Source organism: Misgurnus anguillicaudatus, chromosome 24 (assembly GCF_027580225.2).
Source record: "Misgurnus anguillicaudatus chromosome 24, ASM2758022v2, whole genome shotgun sequence".
Taxonomy (NCBI): Eukaryota; Metazoa; Chordata; class Actinopteri; order Cypriniformes; family Cobitidae; genus Misgurnus; species Misgurnus anguillicaudatus.
The window spans coordinates 19,378,506-19,405,515 of record NC_073360.2 but is presented as its reverse complement, the minus strand read 5'-3'; the positions used below and the strand labels follow the sequence as shown (position 1 = coordinate 19,405,515).

The following is a 27,010-nucleotide window of genomic DNA, read 5'->3' as shown; positions in this document are numbered from 1 at the left end:
ATAACTCAGATATTCTCAACTAAGAGCTGCAAGAGATATAAATAACAATACAAAGTAGAAAACAAATGTGCTATTAAAAACTGTCAACATAGATCATCATGAGACAATGCACCTGACAAAGTGTATGAGGATTTGATCTTTATTTGAAATATTTTACTGATAACTTTAACATTTTGAAAGGGGATTTTAAATATTTAAAATTATGTTTCATCTTGATAAATAGTCTAATAAGATTTTTTGTTATAATAAACTAAAGTACAGTGATGCATTACAGTCACCTGACATTATAGATATTGGCTAGAGATATAGAGATAAATGTTTTTTTAATGTTTCGCATGTAATTATAAGTAATAAAACCCATTAGTATTAAATTATTAAGTTGATATATTATTATTATTATTATTATTATTATTTTGAATGAGCTCATTCATTAATGATTTATTTTATCATATCTAAACTGGCAGAAGTAGTACATCCGGGTACTTTCACTGACCTTGGGTTGTTAGAATCATGGCGTCTCTTGTCAGGATAACTTCTGTTTGTCACAGAAGTGTCAGCCGTAAGTTTAACATTTTTTAATGCCTTTGCATTCGTGACCCTTCACATCACGCCGTATCGCAATTATTTAGCCGTCTGTTTTGTGTTTAAGGTGGTAGATAAAAGAAAGTATTCTGGTGCGCCATTGCATGTTCAACACTGTTAGCATACAGGCTAGCATGCTAACCTCACTTTGCAAAAAAATTTCCGCTTGGTGTCTCTTCTCTATTTTTATAATGAATTAGTCTCTTCTGTCCTTGTGACTATTTTTAGGTGACATTTTATCGTGTTATTTACTGAGCTTAATATGAAAGGGGTTTTAGTATGGACTTGCTCATTTCTAATGGGACCTTTCCCCGATCCATACATACATACATAATCAATGACACCACTCATTACAGATTGTAAACACTACGGGCTAGTTTCCCAGACAGGACTTCTCCTTGTCCCAGACTACAAAGTTTGAGCTGCCGTTTAAAAAAAACACCTTGTACTGACATGTTAAAATATATCAGTGTCATTGTTTTGTCACAAGATGCACACCAGTAATGTTTATTTGTAAGGTTTGATGGTAAAAACTACTTGCATGTCCTATAACTAAGGCCTAGTACTGGATTAATCTAAACCCTGTCTAGGAAACTGCCCCTAAGTTACATGTTTTAAATCAGTTGTTGTGATTTTCAAAGGTCATGTGGGTGATGTCAATATATAAAGAAATTGCTGATCATCTATTTAGAGATTACGATATGCTTGAACAATAAGATTGTTTGTTTTATAATTAATTGTATTACTTGTTTTGCACACTTTGTAATCTTTGTAAATGAATTTCCCTAGCTCTGTTATTTCGCTCTTCATTGCTGATCAGACCTTTGGCTGTACAGAAGAAGGATCGTGACTGCCCATACTTACTATCTGCAAAAATACATGCATCTCCATCTAATTATGGTAAGTGGTTTATATTGTATATATTTTCTTTCTGTATATTATGAGTGCTTTTGCTGTACCACGCCTTTAAACCTTTACCCTAGTGTTAAGGTCCAGATTAGCATCATATTTTATTAGCCTAATTGACAGCTCAGTCTACAGACAGAAGCAATATGTCTACACATTTCCATATACACCACGTTCCAATATACACATGCCAATTTTGTTCATTTTTCCAATACAGTCAGTAGGTTTAGACAATAGACATTTTTTTATCCTCAGCACTTATATGACAGTGTGGATGTTATTCTATTTAAATGAAGTAAATATTTCAAAAGATACTTTGAAAAATATGCTGTTCCAAATTATTAAGCAAGTTGTAGTTCTTGTACAATTTTGGTATGGCAAACTTCAGACGCTGCGGAAAAAAAACTACCAAGTGCAGAACTTTAAACACATCACATGTCTTTCCGGGATCTTTACTGTATGCCTGTGAAAACACGCACAGATTCCAAAAATCATTGGCAGTGTGAATGAGCCAAAAATCAAACGATCCCGGATGCATTTTCTGTAATGTCTGTGTGAAATGGGCTCATTAGAGCAAAAGGAATTTAATGACCCCCGAAAATTTATGTCAGAACAACTTTGGAAACGATTTACACACAAAACTGTTCGGCTCGTGTTCCATAAATGAGACCCATTGCATTCAAGTACACTAGACTTCAATATGAAGTTAGTACCCCCTTTGCAGCTATAACAGCTTCCACTCTTCTCAGAAGGCTTTCCTCAACATTTTGAAGCATTTCTGTGGAAATTTGGGGCATTCATTCTGTAGTGCATTTTTGAGGTCAAGCACGGATGTTGGATGTGCTGTTTGGCTGAATCTCTGTTTCAGTTTGTCCTAAAGGTGTTTGCTTCATGGCCGAGTTGCTGTTATACCTAAACACTTCCACTTTCCAAGTTGTCTTTAGAACAACTCATTAAAAAAAACAGTGCGTGACTAGATGCTTGATTTTTACACCTGTGGCAATGGGTCAGATTGAATTAAGTGATGTGTCTCAATACTTTTGTCTATATACTGTATACTGTATGCAAGAACAAACTAATGATGTGTTCATGACTGTTGGATTTATTTTTTAGCAGCTTCTGGGTCCAAATCTGCTTCCCTGCACTGGACAGGTGAGCGTGTCTTGAGTGCAGTTCTTCTGGGGTTGATGCCAGTTGCGTATTGTTACCCAGGCGCGGCTGTTGACTACTCCCTAGCAGCCGCACTCACTCTGCATGGGCACTGGTAGGACAATTTCTGGTTATTATTACTGTTTGAAGTACTTATTTGATTTTTATTTGTTATATTATTAATTTATTTTATTTATTCTATATCAGAATATTTTGAAAATGCTCTAATCTTGATTGAAGGTTAGTTAGCCACAGTCTACAGAACTACAGTTTTGTAGTTCACTGGCTAAATGTGTTATAGCTTTACATTATACTGTTTCTTAAAATCAATTTAATTTCTGAAACTAAATTAAAGAATTTGCTTTGGTCTTTAAAGCCAAGTAATGGGGGGCTTTAATACCCTTTATGCAAGTATTACCCCCCCCCTAGAGAGTTAAGGGCTACACTGCTCAATGCAAGGCCTTTAGTGACATCAGGGTACACATGATAGATCTGTACATTAATTTATCCTATACGTTTTTTATTTTAGCCAGATGTACAGTACTGTGCAAATGTCTTAGGCCTTTTTGGAATGGTATAGTGATCTCATATAATTATTTCTCTGTCATTACATTATAAAAGTATAAGCTGAAGTGTCAAGTTTTTAGGGTAAACTCCCCTTCCACTTGAGCAATAGCAGGCAACTACAGGATCTCTTAAACCTAAATAAAATTAAATCCTAATTTCTAATTCTAATCAAATGACTTCAGTCTCCTCAAAAAAGCTCAAAAAGATGTGTTTTGTGCCAAGAGAGGTCACACTAAATGCCGAATGATGCTTAAAGAAGACATTTAGTTCTGAAAATTGTTGTGTTTTAAATTGTGTGTACATATTTCCTGTATTTTCTTTTTGTATCTTAATGAAAAGAGTAAAAAGGGACATTAAAACGTTGCTAAAACAACAAAGCTGGTGGTGGTTGCCATATGCTGCGTTCACACCAGCCGCGATAGAGGCGTCAAGCGCGAGTGATTTCAATGTTAAGTCAGTGTGAAGACACGTTAACGCGCGTCTGGAGGTCTCGTGGCATGAATGAGGCGTTTAGCTTGGCACGGTACATGCGATTCCGCCTCATTCACACGTCTAGTTTGCGCAAATCGAGTTGCCGCGGTAAACGTGTGAGTTGAAAAATGAACTTTAGCGCAAAAACCCCCGCATTAACCAATCAGGAGCTTGCTCCAGTAGTGATTACTGAGAGCGAGCGGAGTCACAAAGGCCCCTCCCATGATGCGAATTTCCATGTGAATGTCTCGATGACTAGAATTTTACGAACAAATTAAACTCAAACTGTTCAGGTGGCAAAGTAGGCGCGGTAGACGTGATTTTGACGCCTGAATTGAGAGTTTTGAATTGAGAGTTGCCGTGACAAACGCGCAAGTTGAAAAATTGTAACTTTGGCAAAAAAAAACGCGTCGCATTAACCAATCAGGAGCTTGCTCTAGTAGTGACGTGATTACAGGATGCGAGCGGAGTCGCAGAAGCCCCTCCCATGACGCGAATTTCTGTGTGAATGTCTCAATGACTAGAATTTCACAAGTGGCAAACTAGGCGCAGTTGACTCAAACGTGGCTGGTGTGAACCCACGGTAAGACTTTTGCATAGTACTGTACACGTGGCACTGCCATAAATGGTAAAATAATTGCTTGAATAATCATCTCCAATTATGTATGTTGTCTATTTTTGTAACTAAAATTTAACGAACAGGCCTAATAAAAATTCAGAAAAAAAATCAAACAATTCATATAATTGATACATTAAAGCAACACCAAAGAGTTTTTTTGCCTTAAAATAACGTTTCCAAAAAGTTTCAGTCGTTCATCCACTCGAAACAGGGTGAACGGCACTTTCACATTCCCTTTGCAGCCCTCTATCGGCCAAAACCGCACTAAAGAAGTTTCCAACCGTCGGGTCGCAGTCCTGTAGTTCGAGTGAAAATTACAAAAACTTGCTTTACGGCAGACCTACAATCCAATCAGAGCCAGCTTTGCTGCAGTACTTATGACAGTGGTAATGGACAATTACGCTTCCAACCTGTAGGGGGAGCAAAGAGCAAAAACTCTGTATTGTTGCTTTAATAGGATAACATTATAAGCACATTCACTGAGCATCTGTTTATGATAAATATAACTTCTTTTTCCTGATGATCCAAGTATTTTAATACATACATGCTGCTGTTTGTTTTCTAGGGGTCTTGGTCAAGTTGCGACAGACTACGTTCATGGAGACTTAAAAGTCAAGATGGCTAAGGCTGGCATCTTCGTTCTGTCGACCGTAACCTTCGCTGGCCTTTGCTACTTTAACTACCACGACGTGGGAATTTGTAAAGCTGTGGCCCTATTGTGGAGCAAATAACTGGACTAAAATGGGCAAGGGGGTATTTTGGGATCCGCTTTCATCATCAGTTCTTTTCAGCTTTATACATTTGTCACCTTATATGTAAATTATAAAAATATATAATTTTTTGACAACACAGTTGTTGATTCACAAGCGTCTTTAATTGTAAATGCTGTGAGTTGTTCAGAACATAAGTTGTGCTTTTGCTTAATGTGGAAATCTCTGCATATAAAATCAGTGTTGCAAATGCATTTAACTGAGCAAAATGTTAGGGTTAAAAGAGATCTGCAGTTCATAACCCTAAATGGCACCTTCTCTAGTAGACAGTGATTTGGATGATGAGCAGATTATGTTGTACTGTGCTTCTCAGATGTTGATTGATGTTATTGGAAAATCACAGGGATTCACTCTTATATATTAGTCTTCTATGATTGCTCATAACATCTTGAGGATTGTAACATTGACAGTATTTCAGCTTTGTGTCATAATAACTTTGCCTGGCTGTATTTCTACAAAAATTAAGATAGATTATTGGCCATCTGTAATGGGAAGTGTTGTACATTAACCACAGTTTATGTAAAATGCTTAAAAACAGACTTGCGACACTGTGATCAGTATAACTGATTAGCTCACGTGGTTCATTAAGTTAGTCTAAAATTGAGTCTATAAATTAAAAAAAAAGTTTTGAATGAAAGTGTTATTTTTTGATCCATCTTTTCTTATCCAAAGCATGAAAAGGGAAAGATTCATTCAGGTTTACATGCATGGGGTTTCAAATGTGATTTTTAGGATCTCTATTTACTTTAAGCAACTATAAACAGTGGGATGAATACTGTTGTCAAACATGCAACACAATGTACATTTCACTATTATTAGGGAGTTACACTTTAATATTATGTTTTCCGTGTACTATTGTTAATAGTAGATTAAAGGCGCTACATATTACAGGTCATTGGACATAAGCATACACAAGCAACCTTAAACTATGGAAAAACTGAATTAGCATCAATTTTGTTTTTGGGAGGAAAATGGATTGTTTCTGTGTGGATCATGGGACCTTTAAAAGAAAACTATGCTTTCATATTGCTGATAGAGTATGTGCTGTTCAAACCAAGACTAATTTAAAAAGGGTTACGTCCTTGTAAAAAGACGATCAACATTACACTTCTTCTGCCCCTAGGGAGTGGTATATATTTAATATACCACCTAACACTGTTATGAACAGGATCTTAAAAGAGTGTGTGTATTCTGTTATAGCCCTAAATGACTCATGGGGAAAATGATTGGTACCTTCAATTTCTTAACGTCACTGGAAATCCCCATGCTGAAACTTAAAGACATGCTACTTTTGTTTAGGAGATTTCACACTATTTATTTTAGTTCAAGAATAGACTCTTAATTCAACAACAGCCAGAGGACTTGCTTATATAAGTCAAAAGCACATTTCATGATACTACGTCTTGTTCTACTTATGGGTCACCTGGATTTGTACAATTTTTGTGTCAACAATATTGCTAAAAAAATGTTACTATAACTAATGAGTTTTCTTATCCCTACATAATTAATAATATTACTACAAGGCACAAATTACATTTTAGTAAAACTATAGGTACAGCAACAACCCAATACTCATACCCTCGAAACATATCGCATCTTTACCTTCTTTTCAATTCATACATGTTTACAGGACAGTACCTACTTCTTATACTGATTTCAAAAGACAAAGAACAATTGGGGTTTTATTGGTACCAGAAATCCTCTGCAATATTGAGAAATATGACAAATATTTTAAAAGTGAATTAGTAAGGTCATACTTGAAAAGCTTGAAATAGGTTCAAACACTGTAAAAGTGATGTGATCATGATCAATAAGTCACATCAGCATAAGTTCTGTCCTGCCTGGTGAGGATATTCTGCCTCGCTCTTGAACTTTACTTGTTTTCCTGTATAATATGAATATTCAACAATATACAGTAAGTTCTTTAATCACTTGAATTAATATTCCATTAACTGTAAAACATTGCTGTAATTATGCAGCTGGTTGCCAGTAACTTACTGTACGAGATAAAGACTGGAAATGTTTGTGTCACGACTGGTTTTAGGAAGTAGAGAAAGAATATAAACATTAATCCAAACTCAGGCGAGAAACCAAGAACAAACCAGGAACAGGCATGACAATGATTCATCTACAGGAGACGAGAAGAGACATTGCATTAAGTAGGCAGGATCAAAATGGAGAACAGCTGTGACAGTGCTGATGAGGTAATGATTGGTAAGTGAGTCGAGGTGAGAACAATCAGCACAAAATACAAAGACATACACAGATCACGGTTGACAACCGTGACAGTTTCATGTTCATTACAAACTGTTGCCAGTAAATAACATAAATGTGAACTCTACAGTAAGTTACTGTCAGCTAGTTGGCAGTAATTTCTACAGAATTTTTTTTACAGTGTATAGTCCGTAACAGAAGGATTTCAGAGGCATAACCCCTGTATTTTCCCTCTTTAAAGAAAAGTTACATCATTTGTTGCTGACTTCTGGAAATTCCCAAAGAAATTGGATGATTTCATAGAGGAAACCGATGTTTATGACAAATTTAAAATAGCCTTAACCGTCTGTTGTTGTTGTTTTAAGTATTAGCACAAAATGTAATTGAACTTTGTAGTGACTATAGTGTTTAATGGTTGCTGTAGGTTTAGCAGCAATCAGAAATAAATTATTAGTTTAAATGTGTTAAATCAGTAACACTTTACAGTAAGGGTTTATTTTCAAACATTACTGAATACATTAGCTAACATCAACAAACAATGAACATTAATCAACAAACATGAACAATTGTATTAGCATTAACAAACATTAAATGCTGATAAACTGTATTGCTTATTGTTAGTTTATGTTAGCTGATGCATTTAACAAATAAGATTTTATTGTGAAGTCGTTAATTCTTAACAAAGCTCATCATTCTTATCAATCTTAACCTTAAATGAACTGGGCAAGATGCAACCAAATTGTTGGGGTCTGTGATTTGGAATTGCATAAGGACCATGTGACCCAAAAAGACCTCTTTATAAGACAGTGGCAGCAGAAGAAGACAAGGCAACCTCTGAAGTACATCTCGCGCAGCTTCAACTAAGAAAGCCAACACAAATGTCCACCATGGACCATCTGAAAAGTAGCACCCCTGGTAGGTTAACACACATTTCTAGTCATAGACGTGCACATATTTGTTTTGTAGTAGCCATGCATTAAGTGCAATTAGTATGTATAGCAAATCATTTTTCTTACATGCAGGTTGGAAGACAAAGTCAAGGAGAAAAGATCAGAATTTCACAGATGTACATGGTCTGCCATGCATTGAGAAGCTGGTGCTTTCTGCAAACGAAATACCAGAGCCTATTTCAACCAAAATCACAGGTAATATCCCTTCATGGATCGAAGGCAATTTTCTCAGGAACGGACCTGGAAAGTTCGAGATTGGTAGAAGCAGGTGAGTACAATTTTTGTTTCTTCTTTAGTGTACTGACTTAGATTTGTTGTTTTTGCAATAGTGGCGATATATATTTGTCTCTTTTATAGGATACAACCAGAGAATATAAAAAATTGTATTTCCTGTATTTTCTGTTTGTATTTTAATAAATAGAGCAAAAACTAAATATGGATGTTTATTAAAAACTTTGCTAAAACAACAAAGCTGGTTGTGCCCTAAGACTTTTGCACAAAACTGTGTATACCCACAGAATTGAAAGTGAATACACCGTTGTGCTTGCTTCTCAGTTTCAACCACTGGTTTGATGGGATGGCACTTTTGCACCGATTTCAAATTGAGGATGGAAAGGTGACATACATGAGCCGCTTCCTGAACAGCGATAGCTACAAGGAAAACACTGAGCATAACCGCATTGTGGTGTCTGAATTTGGGACGATTGCAATGCCGGATCCATGCAAAAACTTCTTCCAGCGCTTCCTGTCCCGCTTTGAGTTTTATAGTAAGTATGAAAACATAACTCTCGGTAAACTGGTGCTAATATGTTAAATTAGTCACATGTGATTTGCCATTTGTTCTCTTCCTACATAGAGCCATCTGACAACGCAAATGTGAGCTTTGTCCAGTATAAAGGAGACTACTATGTCAGTACAGAGACCAACTTTATACACAAAATAGATCCAAAAACACTTGAAACAAAAGAAAAGGTGCCTTCTAATTATATAGTACAAGGTAATTCAAATTAAACATATTTTTGTGGGCAATCCACCTGACATTTGTTGTTGTTGTTAGGTGGACTGGAGTAAATTCATTGCAGTTAATGGAGCCACAGCTCACCCCCACATGGATCCTGATGGGACAACGTACAACATGGGCAATTCTTACACTTCTAAAGGTTTGTATCACTGACAATGTCAGATTTATTAACGCACACAGAAGATCCTGCATACTTTTCAAACAAATAGAAACATAACTGAATTTCGTCTCAGCTGTATAAATTAAACTACTTTAATTCCTAGGAGCTTTCTATAATATAATAAAAGTACCCCCAAAAAAGATGAATCCAGATGATACCTTGGAAGGAGCCACAGTTGTTTGCTCCATCCCCTCTGAGGACAAATCCAAACCATCCTACTACCATAGCTTTGGTAAATAACTGTCAATAACAAATAATCATCAGCAATGCAAACGAATAAACAAAATATATGGGTTATTATATCATTTCAGGTACATTTGCGGACAGTTTCCCAGACAGGGCTTATCCTAGTCCTAGACTAAAATGCATTTTTGAGCTGCTTTAATTTAATTAATTTAATTATTTTAATAGTTTAGTACTCATTGTACAGGCCATAACAATATAATATTTTGTGTAAAATGTGTCTTATATACATTGTAAAAAAAATGCAGAGTGAAGTAAGCAAGTCAATTCTATTTTTAGTTTTGACTTGTGAATACAAGTTGAAATTGTTTAACTTAATTTGTTAAGTTAATTAATTTGTTTTTTATTTACTGTTGTCCGAATAACTGTTGGTAACAGAATTCATGAATTCAGAAAATCATGATTTTCAGCTAACTTTTTACAGAAAATATTTTAGTAGTATAGCCTGTAACATCTTGTGATCAATAACAATGAATATCAAATTATTACAATAAGTAATCATTTGAAAAAAGCTAAACAAAATGTAAACCAAATGTCCTGCAATAATATAATCACCCATGTAACAAACTGACAATTATCAGTCTTTAATGCCAAATCAGTTTTGTTTGAGGTTGTATATTGTAATTGCAGCCATGTCAGAGAATTACGTGGTATTCATCGAGCAGCCAATCAAAATGGATCTCCTGAAGATTGTGACATGCAAACTGCGTGGAAAGGGGATTAGTGATGGTGTATACTGGGACCCTAAGCGGAAAACAGTTTTCCACGTCATTAATAAGAAAACTGGAAAGGTAAAACCTGCCAGCTATCTCTAATCCACAGCATATGCACACATTTTTAAAAAAGAATGCTTTTTATGATGTTTGGTATAGATATTAAAATGCTTTAAAGGGGACATTTCACAAGACTTTTTTAAGATGTCAAATAAATCTTTGGTGTCCCCAGAGTATGTATGTGAGGTTTAAGCTTAAAATACCATATAGATAATTTTTATAGCATGTTAAAATTTCCACTTTGTAGGTGTGAGCAAAAATGTGCCGTTTTGGGTGTGTCCTTTAAAATTCAAATGGGCTGATCTCTGCACTAAATGGCAGTGGCATGGTTGGATGATGCGGATTAAGGGGTGGTATTATCCCATTCTGACATCACAAGGGGAGCCAAATTTTAATGACCTTCATGAATTTTCACATGCTTGAGAATAGTTTGCCAAAACAAAGTTACTGGGTTGATCTGTTTAACACTTTCTAGGTTAATAGAAGCACTGGGGATCCAATTATAGGCACTTAAACATGGAAAAATCAGATTTTCATTATATGTCCCTCCCTCTTCACATGAATGAATGAGAATGTGAGTCTGTGGTTTCTTTTTCTACAGATCAGCTTAATCAAATATTATGCAAAGCCATTTTCAACCTTCCATCAGATAAATTGTTTTGAAGAAAATAATTTCCTGATTATGGACCTGTGCTGTTCTGATGACGGACAAGCAATTGATAACTACTTGATTCAGAACCTTAAAAAGTCTGGAAATGCTCTAGATGAGGTAAGGTGAAGTATTATGTGACCCTACCTGTGAAATCCAGGCTAAAGTCTCGATCTAATTACGAGATTAGGAGCATTAAAGTTGGATTTTAATAATTGATTTTAATCTTTGACATGATCTTACTCATTCAATATTAAATCAAGGTTATTTTCCACAGAATGTTCTTTACATTATGTAAGATAATTATATGTAGAAAAATGACTTGGTGGGTTTTTAAAGACTGGGTCATTTATCATTTTCTAGGTATACAACACCATGTGCAGAGTATTCCCTCACCGATATGTCCTACCCTTAAACGTGGACAATAACACACCTTGTGGGCAAAATCTGAACACACGATTAAACAGCACTGCAACAGCCATTAAGACAGACAAGAACCAGGTTGGTTTATATGGTTCACTTTGCTAATTCATCCTCACATTTTTAAATAAAACCTGGGTGTGTAACAGATGCAATAAAGATATTAATTTGTACAGGTGTTCTGCACACATGAAGATCTTCATGGTGAAGATCTCCATCAATATGGAGGTCTAGAATTCCCACAAATCAATTATTCAAAGTACAATACCCGGGCCTACCGCTACTTTTATGGATGTGGCTTAAGACACCTTGTTGGAGATTCGCTCATTAAGATGGACCTTCAAGACAAGCAAATGAAGGTTAGTTGTCGTGTTAAGTTTTATATTCAGATTTCCTAGTGTAAGCCCATTAAACTACATGTAATTTTAAACAGGTGTGGCAACATCCAGGCCTGTATCCGTCAGAACCGATTTTTGTCCCTTCACCTGGGGCTGTAGAAGAGGACGATGGAGTCATTTTGTCTGTGGTCATCACCCCTAATAAGGTATGGCATGCCACATATAAAAATAAGTTTTAGCCTTTCAGAACACTGAGATTTATATGCAGATTAATGAGTAATTTTCTCCCTAGGATAAAAGCACATTCCTTCTGGTGCTGGATGCAAAAACGTTTGAAGAATTGGGCCGTGCTGAAATACCTATCAACATTCCATATGGTTTTCATGGGACTTTCCAAACTGGTAGTAACTGAGTGACAATTTTAAGAAGTCCAAATCTGTCATTTTTGATAGACAACACTGCAAGAAGACAGTGTTGCGGCTCAGCGTAAATAGAAAATGTTACAACTTTTAAAAGTATGAATAACCTGTATTAAACTTGTACTATTATAGTACTGCACATATAATATTGAAAGCACTACTTGTGTTTGTTTTCTTGTATTGTTTTGCAGCAGATTAATTGCTTAAGCCTATATTATTTATAATTTTGGATAAAAGCATCTGCTAAATGAATAAATGTGAATAATAAATGCTGGTTTACATTTCCATTTATTACATATCACTCCAGATCACCACAAAATATCAGCTATATTGTAAACCTAAAGTATTTTATATAAGTATATTATGAACATTTACAATCTGTGTTGTAAGAGTATTTCATATGAAATGCAATAGATAATCACTTAACATGGCGATATTAGAAAAAAAAAATCACAGTAGTTTGTCAGAGATCAAAGCCAAACATCGTCTCAGGTGCTCTTTCTTCTCTTTAAGATGAGATTCCAAGCTTCGAGCTTCAATAAGAATATCTTCAAGCTCTCTAAGCTGTGAAGCGTCCACATCAGCTCTTTCTCTTAAATGGGAACGTATGAAGTTAACTACTGAGTGCAAACATTACGGAAAAGACACAAAGGATGAAAATCCATTCAGTTACCTCAAGACCTCTGAGTAGTTTGAAAAGAGGACAGAGACCTCTCTGTTAGCCTCTAATAAATGAGTCAAATCAGAAAAAATACATCATAACCTCATAAGGTTAAAAACTCCACAAATATCATATAGCTTTAGTGAACTGTTGTCATGATAATAAAAAAAGAGTTACCTGCCAGTAATGTTTCAAACCCATAAGACTTCTCCACAGCTGCTGACCTGGAGTGCTTGGTTTTAGGTTTTTTTGCTGGAGATGTTTCCAAAAATGTAGGTGCATTATCAGCCTAAGCATAATAAATAACATTAGTAAAATTTAAACTAGCTGTCAGGTAAATTTGACTAAAAGATCAAACACTGGCTGATTGATTTGGTGGTAGAAATGCCACCTCTGCCAGCTGTTGTAAGTTCACAAAATCAAGGTGATGAACTGAAATCCTTACCTCATGTATTTTTGACTGAGATCTCTTCATTTCTGCTTCTCTGACTGCCATAGACGCCTCCTTACTGCTCAAGGTGCTCTTGTAAACACTGGGATCTGTCTTTACTTGTCACAGAACAAGACAGGGAAGTATTTTGTCATTTTTCTTTTAAATAAGAATGTTAAACATTAGGTGGATATGCTGGCTTTTTGGTTGACAGTTTTGGTTTATGCACAGAATGTTTATCTAGTGTTGTGTGTCTCCTGCACTGAAATGTAGTACTGAAGGCAAGTGGTTCTCAAACTTTTCAGCGTGTGGCCCCCCTTGTGTATGGTGCATTCCTTCACGGCCCCTTCCAAAGAAAATTTATGACAAATTTGTTCTAAAACGTAACATTTTAATTAGACAAAACATATTAAATTATGCAACGTAGTGCTGTTGGTTATTTTTCTACGTTTAATTACACAGAATTCATGATAAGTTAATGTAACGTTATTTTATAAAATGTCATAAAACTGCGGGCCCCTGGCACCATCGAGGCCACCAGTTTGAGAACCACTGTAGTAGGCTACCAACTGGGACATTACAAAATGGAAATGATGGCATCCCAACTACAAAGAGGAATGCTTGTTTAAGGATGGACAATTCAAAATATAATATTAAATGATTACATTATCTATACAATTGTATTTAATCTTTGCATTGCCCTCCTGAAAAATCCAGCTAAACTGGTAGTTGGGTTTAGCTTGTTTAAGCTGGTCCTGGCAAAAAGTGACCAAACACAGCTAGACTAGCTTGCTAAAACCAGCCAACCAGTTTATACTAAGACCAGTTTATAAAGTTTATGCTGGTAACGTTAGCTGAGGTAACGATGCCCAGATGGTGGGCATCTTGACAGCTCCGTTTAACCTAAAACCAATGTTTAATTTTCTCTTCTAATAAACGAAATGTATGTTTGTTTTGCCTAGACTTTACTAAGTTCGTAATATTGATTAATATAATGACAAAATATCTGACTTAATCTTAAAACTGACGATGGAATATCAATTATTGAGGAGCGAAAATAAGGTAAATACCAGAAAATTGATTCCTTATACTTTTGTGGTCGCTCGGTCTTCTGTCTTGCTACAGTTTATCGGAACAAATCTTAAAACTGATAAAGGAATATCAATTATTGAGAAGAGAAAATGAGGTAAATACCAGAAAATTGATTCCTTATCACTTTTGAGGTCAACTGACACGACAATGACCGTTACTTTAAAACCTGACTATAATCGCGTGCCCGCAGAAAACGCGTGTGCCCACACGCGATGCTTCCGGATTAATATTACAAAATATTTTTTAATTTAAAAGAAATGCCAAGATTCTAATGGACAGAATGACTGCAAAATCACTTAAAACCCCCATATATTTAAAAAAAAATAATATATTTGATAAGTACCCGTCTGTGTAGGAGTGTTTGGTCAGTCAAAAAAAAAAAACACTAAATCTTTAAAACCTTTATTATACAATTCAATCTAAAGTTAAATTATTTGTAATAAACGAATTAAAAACCGAAAGTCAAAAATGAAAACAAAAGCGGTTGCGCAGTCTAAACAGTAGATGGTGGTATTGACCGTCTTTGTACCAATAATTTCATTTATTAAAGGTACATTGTGATGAAAACATCCTGTGATCCGTGTTTTGTGTGTTCACTGTGAATATTTCATAAGAACATATGCTTGTTTCATTTAATCATATAATGCTCAAAATTAGTTTTACATGCAAGCAGCAAATATGCATTCAGTCATAGAGATAACCATTCTCTATCATTCTCTTTTTTAGTTTTATCATTTGCTTATATCACACAAAATGCGAGTCATGGTGACATTTTATCGTATGGGACATTACAAAATGGAAATGATGGCAACCAACTACAAAGAGGAATGGTTGCTTGTTTAAGGATGGACAATTAAAAATATAATATTAAATTATTACATTTTCTATACAATTGTATATTAAGAGTGGACGTATAAACACAATTTGGTTTAATTTTTATTACTGTCCTACAATATTCATCGTACCACATGTATCCATGGGAATGAGCGTCAATGTAGTTGACCGCTAGAGGCGCTCGTTCACATTTCACAGTTAAACATACACAAATATGGCGTCAGGGCAGACACGCAAGATGCTGGTGCTCAGTCGCTGTGCCATATATCTGTTATTGTTACTTATTCCTGGCTCGATCTCCTCCACGCTTCGACTTCACAATGACCAAAGGTTCATGCTGCCACAGGATAGGGGTTTTTCTCTAGTGAGTGCACACCTGGACCGTGCAGAAAGTCGCGTCGTGCGTCTGGAGCGAGAAGTCAGAGACGCTTCAGTCGCGCATCAGCATCGCGCACGGCGGAATGCTGATGGATCACCCGTGCCAAAGGTTTATGCGAGGGTAAGCGAAGCTTACGTTAATTTATGGTGAACTGCATTGGGATAACGGCAAGAACGTCAGCTTTTGCATAGCCCTGTAAAACATTGCATTCAGATTCAAGATGTAGTTTATGTGTGGTTCACCTTTGGAGGCGTAATGTACCTGTTTGTCACAGTAAATTTTTTTCCACAGAAAGATCCTTATAACGATTGAAATGCAAGTATAGAAATATTAAATATCAGACGTAGGTAGTCATTTTTAGACGTAGTAATATAAAAAGGACTTGATATTTGTGTGTTAACTTAATGTGGACAGGTCAGCTCCCATCCGTTGCATTTTCGTCTGAATAATAACCGTCATCTTGTCTAGTAGTATACAAACAAATTGATAGCATAAATTATTTTTTTTACGATAGAAAGCGTTAATATTTTTCCTTCCTTACACTTATATTTTTATCGGGCATATATTACAAACACGTATACAAAGGAAGTATCCCAGAAAGCCGTTAGGGTTAAAGTAGATGAAAATTATGTTATGCCATATATTACTTTGAAACATACACATCCATATATTAAAGTTTTATATTTTCTATTTAACACACTCATACATTATGTAGTGATCCTTCAAGAATATAAACAAGGAAGCAGGAAAACTAGTCTTGCTTTGAAATAAACCACCTAAACATTTTTAACTTACTCAAAACTGGTTGGTTTAGTCTGACATGCAACCTTGTATGACTCTACCTTGAATTTACATCTTTTATGTTTTTGACACTTTGATGATGTGTGTAACCACTGAATATTGGTCATTTAATGATAACTAGTTGTGATTGGTATCATACAAGTGTTTGTGGTTTTTGTAGGAGTTGGTTGACCTCTTTTAATGAGTTTAAATCATTACATCCTTAAAGTATGAGTTTGACCTACTTGTTTGATCTACGACTTTGATATCTTTTTTGGAATGAAGGTAGAGCACGTGTGGTATAAACATTTAGTAGTTTATCAATTTAAGGCTAAAATCAATAATGCATTATAGTACCATTAGATCTTTAATTATATTATTTTTTTGATGTTATAATCTTATTTATTAAGACTACAAAGCCATAATGACTATAATCAGTGATCATTTTGGCATGGCCAGTAAAAATCTCAACCATGTAGGAAAGTATTTTATCATAGAAATAGTTGCATAACTTACCCTACATTTTGAACTAGTGACCTGAGATATCAAATGCCTGTCCTGTTTTATAACAGAGAAATGTTTTATAACTACAAATGTTTTATATATTTAAAGTCAAACTGTAAGCGTAAAACCATTGTATAACTCTCTCTTCTCTATTTCATGTGTAGTTACAGCAGTGGGCGACAGCTAAGATTAGTGACTTTTTTGGCCTGTAGCGTGTACAGGAAATCCTCAATGAACTGTTTTTTTAGCATCTTGGATGGAGTCCATTCAGTTGCTATGAGGAGAATAACCCCCTCAGATGATCCAATTAAGATTTGCCATCCTGACCCCCCTTCCTTCCTTCTCTCTTTCAAACCTTTTGGTTTATGTGATGTTTTTGGCACATACAGAGAAGCAGTGTTAGGTAAACAAATAGACATCAGATGACGTTTTGTCTGTCAGGTGATAAAGCAAAAGGCTTACATAGTCTTTAGGGCTTTCGTTGTTGTGACAAGCATGTCATGTGCATGAATATGCAATTCGGCATAAGCCTTATACTGGAAATGATCTTATATTGAAAATATATATATATATATATATTTTTGACCAAACATCCTTTAATTTTTTACTAAATTGTCAATATACTTATGGAGATTTATTTTCTTTAACAGTTGCATTGTAAATGTTTTACAGTGTGACTCAGCAGCAGCTTCAGGCAATAATTCTTTAATGGAGGAATGTTGTGCTTTTACTTTCAACAAGACTCCAAGTAATTTTTTTTTCATTTTATCCGCCTAGGTCTTGAAACCTTTTGTTCCCTGATATATTAGGCAGTGTATATGTAAACTGTGTAGACAGTTGGCAAGCAAATACAGGCTTGTTTATGTAACAATGCTGAATAGAAAGGTACAATAACACTCTTTTCTATAAATGAGCTTGACATTATCTCACATTTAGCAGGATAAGTTTGGGCTCAATAAGCCTTTATGTGAGTCATGTGAGGTCATTATGTAAGTAAGGGATAATGCACAACCAAGGATCTCTTATACTCTCAAAGGGCCAATATTCCGTTGCTTAAATGCACATTACTTTTTGTATTTAAGTGTAATGCAATGTGTTCACGTGGTTTATGGTTCAAAAGACACATTGTTTTTTTACATACCGTACATTATTGTTGCTTCTCTATGCCCCGCCTTCCTGTAAAGCATCGATTTTTACAAAGATCATCGCTTTTTAGATTGTGCGGTGTGATTTGATTGGCTAGCTATCCAGTGCCTTGTGATTGGCTGAATACCTTAAATTGTCTAAACAGAAATGTGATGGTCTTTATCATGTCTGAATCTGACCCAGAAAATGCAAATGACCAAGCTGATCGATTAACTTAACCAGTGTGACTTGAGCAGAATGTAACAGATTGGGCAGGTAAGGATACTTAAACATTAAAACCATGTCTGCATTTGCGATCGTAGAAACGACAAACAACACGCGCTACTCTACACTGCTCAAAACTTGCGTTTGAATTGTCAGTGGGAAATTCTTTTTAATATGAAAACACAGGCGACTTACAGGTTGTGAAACAAGAGCCAAACTGTACTTGCCAAGTTGGAATTGCTCCAGTTTTTAAACGAAGCCTTTTTGCACATCCATCCAGTGTACTCTCCCATGTTCAGGAAACAAGTAAATGGGCTGCATACAATCTGATATTTGAGCTGTACTGTTCTGGAACAGTGATGTAAATAAAACTACATCTTATTTTTTCCTCTATTGGAAGGCCAAACAAAGTAGTTTGCAAGGAAAACACAGCGTGTCCATGACATGGTGGTGGCACAAATACTACAGTGCGAATGTAAGTTACACCTTTGATTTTTTGATCTTTACTTTTATTTAAAACTTTATACATTTCGCAAAGTAGCATTTTCAGCACTAACAACCACTAAAAATTAGAGCCCGACCGATATGCGTTTTTTCGGGCCGATGCCGATACAGATATTAGGGAGTAAAAAAAGACCGATAACGATATATCGGCCGATATTCTTTATGTGTACATTATAGTTCAGTATATACTACAGTATATTATACTAAAGTACTGTACATAGAATACACTATATACTTTAACATAATATACTATGAATAAATACAATGCAATGCAATGATCACTCACAAATGTGGTGATCACTCACAAATGTGGTGATCCAACACTTTTGATGTGACAAAGATATGTACTATAGGCAAGAAGTTAACAATAAACTTTATTATCCAAAATTAGTTGGATATCAGTGCACTAAACAGTAAACTTGACTTATTATAAATAACTTTAAAACACAAAGAGAACAAAATACATAAAACTTGCATCATTTGCAGTTTTGACGAGAATAACGTTATAAAGAGAAACTTATGAAGTCATTGATTAATATTAGCTTTACAGTAAGTTGTGTACTTCACAAATTAGTTAGCCACTCACAGTTACGAAGACAATGCTTGACGGAGCACATACTAATGTACGCTATGTTTAATGTTGTGCTTGTGCACAACGTTTTTATAACACAAACCCAGGGTTCCGTGCAAACTTTAGACTTTAATAAAACTAATGCGTCTTCGCTCCGCCTCTTTTATTTAGCAAGGGTGTAGAGTTGCGCGAGCTTATTGAATCAATTGCTCTGAAATGAGCGTGTTAACTAACAACACAAGCAGCAGTAATCTCATATAGTGTTATATAAGTGCACGGCTGCGCGTAGTTTAAACGTGTCATTTCTCCGTCTCGCGTCATTTCTCCCGCTTGCGTTTTAACTCGCAAGTCGACAAAGAGACGGATTAAAAACACCAAATGTAAGCGGGAATGCGTCTCTCTTGTCCATTTATAATCCAATCGACCAAAGCGCGTCTTAATACCACGTGTAAAAATGTTGTGAAGAAGACACTTGAACTCTCAGTTGCCACCTGAACTGAGAGACTGACTGAAGTGAAGGGGGTGGGGGATTGGATGGTGTCACTACAGTGAGTGATCTGGGTCGCCATTAGCAACCAGTATGGCGCACTCTGCTGGACAAACAAGTACTTACATCTTTCAAATGCATTTAATGTGTTCTGTATCAAACGTTCATATCGGCGCATATCTGCGGCTTATACGCCGATACAGATATATCTGCGACATGCTCATATCGGCCGATAAAATCGGCAAAACGATAAATCGGTCGGGCTCTACTAAAAATAAGTGCACAGCACCCCCAATCCACGAAAAAACTGTTCAAGCCGAAACTGGTCTGCGGTAGGGCTGCACGATTTGGGTAATTTTTCCCATTGCGGTTATTAATGCTAATATTGCGATGTGCGGTTGCGGTTATAATAAATGGTATCATGAGTCAACTTGAGGGGTTTTAAGGAAAATCCACACACAGTTAAGTGATAATGCTACAATGTGTATTTGTAAAACTAGAAATGTTTTCGTATTGCCACGTGATGTAGCAACTGCTCAGTGTCAGTAATCGTAAATCCAAAATACCGCCATACAACAGACGAAGAGTTTTTTTTTTAGCTACCAGATCACTGTCAATCTCTTCTGCATCCATCTTCACTCTGGTATTTCCGCACTGCGCACACACAAGTGAAGACGCACGGCACACACGTGCATGCCACACGTGCACTGCCTTTTTTGTTTTTTCTTTCTTTTAAACAGCAAGGAAAATCATCAAACTGTTATCAGAAAGTTTGTGTTAACAAGTCCACACATTTATTTATTTAATATAATTGAAACATTTTGCTGTCATATAATTGCACAGGCTGACATCGCGATTGCGATGCGATAAATTGTGCAGCACTAGTCTGCGGTGTAAAAAAGGTTTAGGGGACCCCTGTTCTACAGCATCACTGTGAATAATCTTTTAGGGGCCAATCACACCAAACGCGTTTATGGCTGTGAGCGTATGCACACTGTTTATGCGCGCAGAACTCCATGCGGTTTTTGCCGCCGGTTGCAGCACACATTTTTGAAGGAGCGCTGAGAGCAGAAAAGCAGGCGACGTCATTCGCGTCTTTCCATTGTCCAATCGAATGAGGGAGAGGCGGGCCTTACATAGTAAGGAAAGTTAACAGTTGCTTTGAAGAACTGGACTCCACTCGCTCACTCTTTTCTGCTTGTTTGTGCACCTCTCACCCTCAAGCAAGGTCAGAGCAAGCGTCCTCTTTTTAAAGTTTCTGCTAATATGACAGTTAACAGCAAAAGAGCGCTCACACTTCAATATCTGATTGACAAGACAGCTGACTCGATGGTTGCCTTGCAATATAAAAAGCCGCATTGCGCTGCTCTTTTTAAAAAAGGCAGTGTGTCGCACCTTGCGTTTCCAAGCGTTTAAAACGCGTTAGGTGTGATTAGCCCCTTAGGCCACCTTTTTTTGTATCACCCTATAGGGATTTAATTGCGATAACCGGTTGGATGAGTTCACTGATCTATGTAAATGACTGGATTGCACATAGAACGCTTAACGTAATAGCGTGAGGTGAAGCCAGCGCAGAGTTCGAGCCGCCATCTTGGTATACCCAACCGCCAGAGGGCGTCATTGACTTCTATTCAAAATCATGTTTTATATTCACCCGCTTCACAGCGTATCAGTCATTTTGTTTTATCTAATTAATTATCTAAATAATAGTTTTATCTAAATAATCTAATTAATTACATACTCTGTGATTAATTAATGTAAATTAATCGCCTACATAATTTTTGCTGTGAAAGTATTAAATATTTCTTTTTAAATAAATCAGTGAATAATCAGCATTAGTGACAATGAAGCTCAAAAACTCTTTTATTATTACAGTATTTTCACTGTTCAAATAATGGCCATAACAATCAACAAAAATAACCTAAAGTAATATGCTAAGGAAATAAAGTGCTTCAGGAAGATTATTTACCAAAAGTTTAACAGTGCAATATCAATTGCAGGGCTTTTTTGTGCAATTGAACATAAACCTTAAATAAAGAACCCGACAGGTGGATGACATCAAAGTACCGCGGGAGCATTTAGGAAGCAGTCTTCTGTTATGATTTCTTGAACTGCTCTCACGGGATTTGGATGTCATCTGCTTCTTGGTTCTTGTGGCGCCACATAAAGTGTACTCACTAGTTTAACAAACCCGTTTTATCACCCACTGGTTAGATCAACGTAGCAGTCAAAAACGGGATGTGAGTAATCACGTAAGAGAGAAATCGTTTACCCACAAAATATAGGACACCTATACTGTGCTATATTTAGTTTTCTGATCCCAATCTTCATCATTCCACTAAGCCAAGTCAATCTCCATTGGTCTTTTACACCTTTATCGATCTCCAAAACTTCAGAGCCTTCCTGCATTATAAGTATGTCCATGCTAGCTGAAATAAAGTTTTACCTCATCTTACGCGCTACAGCCAGAAAACCCGGAGTGGATCCGGTGCGTAGTGATTACAGAAAGCTTACAGTGGAGAGAGGAACGTGATTTTGCTCCACTCCAGGCTTTGATCACATCCCACTTAAAAAGCTGAATACACGTCGTATTTATGAAAAGTTAATTTAATAATTTTGCAATTGACGGAAATCCGTGTAATGACGGAGAACTTTAATCCATGTGCTTTGTATGATGTGGTACTTTAGAGTGGACGAACTCTATGATATGCAAATTCTTTGCTGCAGACGTTGCATACTTTATTTTTATCATCGCTTCCATCAGGCCGTTTTTTTATAAGTAAATGTTCCAGTCAATGATCCAGTCACCGCCAGAGCGTTCTCGTCTACCTCCTTTATTTTAAAGTCAAATGGTGGCTAGAATGTATCCAGGTTCAATACGGAATGGATTAATCTGCGTTATTTTTTTTAACGCGTTATTTTTTCTCAGATTAATTAATCGAATTAATGCGTTATTTTCACAGCCCTAATTTTGATATGTGTACGTAAATTAACTGTTAATTCTGGTGTTATTTGGAATGTTTATGTTTTAATCGGGCAGGAAAATGAATTTATAAAAAACCGTTAAGATGAGTGTGTCTGCTGCATTCTGTTAATGACACGGGTATAAATAAAGTTTTTTTTGACATTCAGCTACACGGTCAGCGTTATTTTTCTAAATAAGTTAACTTGTACGTTTAGATAACATAAAACCTGCAAATTATTGTATGCACATACGTTACAAAGTATGATTATTTTTTTAGATTTCAGAATGAGCACGTTTGTCATTAATATTAAATATGCTGCGGTCTGTCTGCTGATCTGATACTGGAATGAAGATGAATGTATAATAACTGATTAAAAACTAAAATGTACATCTTTCATTAAATAACTATGTACATGCTTAGGACGTTTGGGTTGTAATAATGTACAGGGTAACTTCAGATATAAAAACAAAGACTAGTAAAGTGATGTTTTATCATTAAAATCTGATCGCGTCCATTGATTTAATAGAATGTTTGGATATACCAACATGGCGGCGCGGTGGCTTCACAGTTGTGACGTCATGCGCAATCCAGTCGTTTATATAGATCAGTGTTAGAGTTGGGTACCAAAGTCTGCTTTTAAGAGCACTGACTGAATTATATCAGTCTTACAAAGTACCGATTTACATTAAAGCAATTGGTATTAAATTTTGGTACAAGAGAATGCATCTGGGTGCTTTGTTAGAGAATGTACTCCATAAGTAAATATATGGACACAAAATACTGATTTAATATATTTTATTAGGCTATTTCTAAGAAATGCGAACCTCCTATAAGGGAAACCTGTTTCCTTGCAGCTGTAAGGCCAAGACACGTCAAACAAGTTGGTTTTGGTTGGTTTATTTGGTTTTATCATTTGTAAGTAGGTTTGGAGAACGTTTTTTTAAATTTCAAAGAACAGAGGATTCGATAGGATGTGCGCATGTCGATTCTGTTTATCGATTCCTGACTTTTTTCAATCATCCTTGCACAATGTACAGCAGTAAGTATTTTACAGTTGTATCTATCTGCCTGGACCTGCAACAAGGACCTTTTATTACAGTTTATTAAAATTGGCACTGTAAAGCAAACATTCGAGTTTGGTTGTGAAAAAAGATGATCGCATTGGCAAATGCAATGCATGTGGTAAAGTTATTTCGTGCAAGGGAGAAAGTACCTTCTAATATGTTGAAACATTTGCTTTAACACCTGCCGCAAGACCTGCTACACGCAATTAGCAATTGATAGTTTTCATGAGGCGTCAAGCACTTAGGGTAACGCCCTGCTGGAGGTCAAGAAAGCGCTAATGTCCACAGGTTAAGAAGTGAGTGATTTCTTTAGTTTAGCCAAAATACAAAATAGGTTGTGTAATAAAATGCACAAACCATGGAAACAATCCTGGGCTATGCTTCTACAGAATGCCATCGGAAACAAAATCCCTGAAAAGGGCAATTTTGTGCCAAAAATGTATGTGCCGCAGCCCAGTGAGGGGAAACAATAGCAGCAGCCATCAATATAGACTTATATTTACAGTGAACATTTCATTAAAAGTAATCTTACGTAACACTGGATATATTAATCATTGTATTTTTAGCCATAAATCATATAGTTGTCTTGTGAAAATCTGTGCACACTGTAACACCAGATATGATCCAGAACTCACTGTGGGAGGGAGAAGTGTTGTGACTTAGTGCTTTACTGATTTAACAATTATGATACAGTAAATCCTACATAAGAAATAATGAATCTGGAAAAGCTGAAATGCATCCATTATGCATTAGTATGTCGCAGTACTTTCTTTTAGGGTATAGTAAAAGTAGTCAAATTGTGACGCAGCATGTGTTATTAATCTTAATCTGCATGCACACTGCCAGCAATTAGCAACGGCAGAGGAACATAATTTCGTTCATTTTAATGGAAGCTTGATGACTTCCGGTGACACGAGCACCGTGACGGTTGCCGACAATAAGTGGGCATGTCCAGCTACAACAAAGTTGAAAAATTTCAACTTTATGTAAATGATAAGCGACTTTCTAGAGCGACAGGCACGAGTGGAGCTCACGTTAAAAAATGAACACATCGAGTGTTGTAAAGTTGTGGATTGTAAGATAATTTCCTGAATAAATATAGCACCTCCCCAAAGGACACTGCATGGGGGCAAAATGAGTGCCCAGGAAGGCAACTTTCTACGATTCACAGTGGATTTCCGACACATTTGGGTTTCAAGACACACCTTTAGGGTGTCATACATTTGTATTCTTATTCTCTCATCTACCATTTGTATGGAGATGTGATGTTTGACAATCAAGAGTATCTATCCGTCTGCAGATTTACCATTTGTATGGAGATGTGATGTTTGACAATCAAGGGTAGCTCTTTTCTATTGAAATGTCTCATTGCAAGTGGTTACAATGGTCTCACTCATATAACAACAGAATTCAATGTTAAAGTATATGTGAAACTTCATTCAAGGTTGATAGACAACTCCCATTCTAAGCTTAAGCCAATCACCCACTGTATATAAATTAAGGACAGCCCTTAGTTTTACAACAACCAATCAGTACCAAATTCCTATATGCTTTGTTCTCTGGTTATTTAAGGAGATGTGTAGAAGATTTAGACGGGATTTTCTATATCTAGAAATACACCCCCATGATGCTGTCCTGGCACAGCATCATGTATTTTTATTTTATGTTGAGGAATCTGTAACCAGATCTTTCATCTCCTTACCAGGTATGCAATGGTTTTTCGTTTGTTTCGTATTTGAATTGGAATGTAAATTGGCTTCTGAATTATGTGCTACCTACCTGGTTAATAAATTGTTACATTTGTATTCATTCTAATTTGCTCTGTATCATTGACTCTTCTAAGTTACAGTAAGTATTATCCTTTGTCACCATAAATCTATAACCGGGGTAGTAATTCATGCTAATTGTCTATACCGTTGAACTAGAGGTTCAGCCATTACTTTACTATATGTGGACTATCAGATGATAAGTCAGGACCTCTGATCAGTATCTCTACTATAATCATAGTTTTGAGTTCTGTATTAAGTTGGATATAGTTGGCTGGGTTGCATAATATTTTCTAATGATAATTAAGGGCACGCCAGCATGGGGCAGTTGCTTCAACCATTTCCTCTGGTTACACGGATAGACTAATTATTTAACCCTAACTAAGTTGTGGGTAATTGTAATGATTATTCGAGGGCTATATAAGTCAGGACCTCTGGTGCGGTTAAGTTTAACTATTTAACCCTAACTAAGTTGGGTATATTTGTGATTAATATACGTGGGCTATATAAGTCAGGACCTCTGGTGTGGTTAAGTTTATGTTTCAGAACCCGCACAACGGCCGATGTGGGCTGATATGATATTGGTAATCGAAATGAATGAGTTCAATGTTAACATGAGTAAATGGAATGATCAAATGTTTATCCAAATTCTATATTTATATCAATTTGATTCATATTACAATACGTTTCATATCTTTGGAGTCAGATATTAAGTTGCGTAATGTTAAAACCGGAAGCACCGGAAAAGACCGAATGCGCTATAAACCGGCCATGCCGTTTGGATTCCGTCGTTGGGCCAAACGGATGGATGGGGTCATTATTTGGACCCCTTACAAAGTGGTGATTCCCGAGACGTGATTTTCAACCAGTGAGAAACCTCATCAAAATGCGATTGATGCGATCCCTGGAGAATAAGAGTCTTTTCATGGAGCTAAAGGTTTGAACTTCTATTTCTTCAGCTGATGTGGTAAGTCAATCTTTTCTTTGCCTTTTAAAAATGTTGAAGGGAATGTTTTAAACATCCCACATTTATGAAATAGGTTGTAAATATACCTAATGTTAGACCGGAGAACAAATCCGGTGGGGCTTAAAAGTTAAACGAAACCACATTATTAGGAAAATGCTGTGTAATGCTAATGGAGAATGAATTGCGTTGCTCTGTTAAGATCTTTTGTTTACGTGCCTACGGAAAACAAAAGATCGTCTCACATTGGAGTTAAACCATCCAAAATTTGTTCTGATTCTCAAACAAGGAAAACATCTAGAATCTAAATTTAAATCACCAAATTCTACACAATTGTTTTTGTTGTGACAGCAAATGCACAACATAGAAAAGATAGTTAACAAACTTTAACAATTAAACAATGATGT

General features: G+C 36.1%; 4 protein-coding genes across 9 annotated transcripts in view; 3 read left to right on the top strand and 1 right to left on the bottom strand.

The window, feature by feature from the left end:
* The first annotated feature begins 413 nt into the window (after nt 1–413).
* sdhdb (succinate dehydrogenase complex, subunit D, integral membrane protein b) lies at nt 414–5,701 on the top strand. 2 transcript variants are annotated; one of them, XM_055196396.2, is made up of 4 exons: nt 414–559; nt 1,372–1,482; nt 2,605–2,752; nt 4,860–5,701. In XM_055196396.2, exons 1-4 carry the CDS (start codon nt 511–513, stop codon nt 5,023–5,025), a joined length of 474 nt encoding a protein of 157 aa, XP_055052371.1. In that variant the 5' UTR covers nt 414–510; the 3' UTR covers nt 5,026–5,701. The 2 variants fall into 2 exon arrangements, with proteins under 2 accessions (XP_055052371.1, XP_055052370.1); XM_055196395.2 differs by having other exon boundaries at nt 2,602–2,752.
* A 1,610-nt stretch (nt 5,702–7,311) lies between these two features.
* Nucleotides 7,312–12,408, top strand: bco2b (beta-carotene oxygenase 2b). Of its 2 annotated transcripts, none has more exons than XM_055196394.2 (13): nt 7,312–7,407; nt 8,082–8,193; nt 8,301–8,496; nt 8,784–8,995; nt 9,085–9,200; nt 9,286–9,388; nt 9,513–9,641; nt 10,283–10,443; nt 11,027–11,194; nt 11,438–11,575; nt 11,671–11,853; nt 11,928–12,038; nt 12,125–12,408. In XM_055196394.2, the coding sequence occupies exons 2-13, from the start codon at nt 8,157–8,159 to the stop codon at nt 12,242–12,244; spliced, it is 1,674 nt and encodes a 557-aa protein (XP_055052369.2). In that variant the 5' UTR covers nt 7,312–7,407; nt 8,082–8,156; the 3' UTR covers nt 12,245–12,408. The 2 variants fall into 2 exon arrangements, with proteins under 2 accessions (XP_055052369.2, XP_055052368.2); XM_055196393.2 differs by having other exon boundaries at nt 7,389–7,407; nt 8,086–8,193.
* A 112-nt stretch (nt 12,409–12,520) lies between these two features.
* LOC141361520 (testis-expressed protein 12) lies at nt 12,521–14,633 on the bottom strand. 4 transcript variants are annotated; one of them, XM_073862995.1, is made up of 5 exons: nt 14,537–14,633; nt 13,358–13,461; nt 13,090–13,201; nt 12,925–12,976; nt 12,521–12,843 (listed from the first exon to the last, which is right to left on the bottom strand). In XM_073862995.1, exons 2-5 carry the CDS (start codon nt 13,406–13,408, stop codon nt 12,702–12,704), a joined length of 357 nt encoding a protein of 118 aa, XP_073719096.1. In that variant the 5' UTR covers nt 13,409–13,461; nt 14,537–14,633; the 3' UTR covers nt 12,521–12,701. The 4 variants fall into 4 exon arrangements, with proteins under 4 accessions (XP_073719096.1, XP_073719097.1, XP_073719094.1 ...); XM_073862996.1 differs by having other exon boundaries at nt 13,358–13,456; nt 14,537–14,596; XM_073862993.1 differs by having other exon boundaries at nt 14,413–14,553.
* An 822-nt stretch (nt 14,634–15,455) lies between these two features.
* sorl1 (sortilin-related receptor, L(DLR class) A repeats containing) overlaps nt 15,456–27,010 on the top strand; it is an 83,153-nt gene continuing 71,598 nt past the window's right edge. The window contains exon 1 of the mRNA XM_073862992.1: nt 15,456–15,767. Coding sequence (XP_073719093.1) covers nt 15,483–15,767 — 285 coding nt within the window. The 5' untranslated portion in view covers nt 15,456–15,482. The remainder of the gene's footprint in view (nt 15,768–27,010) is intronic.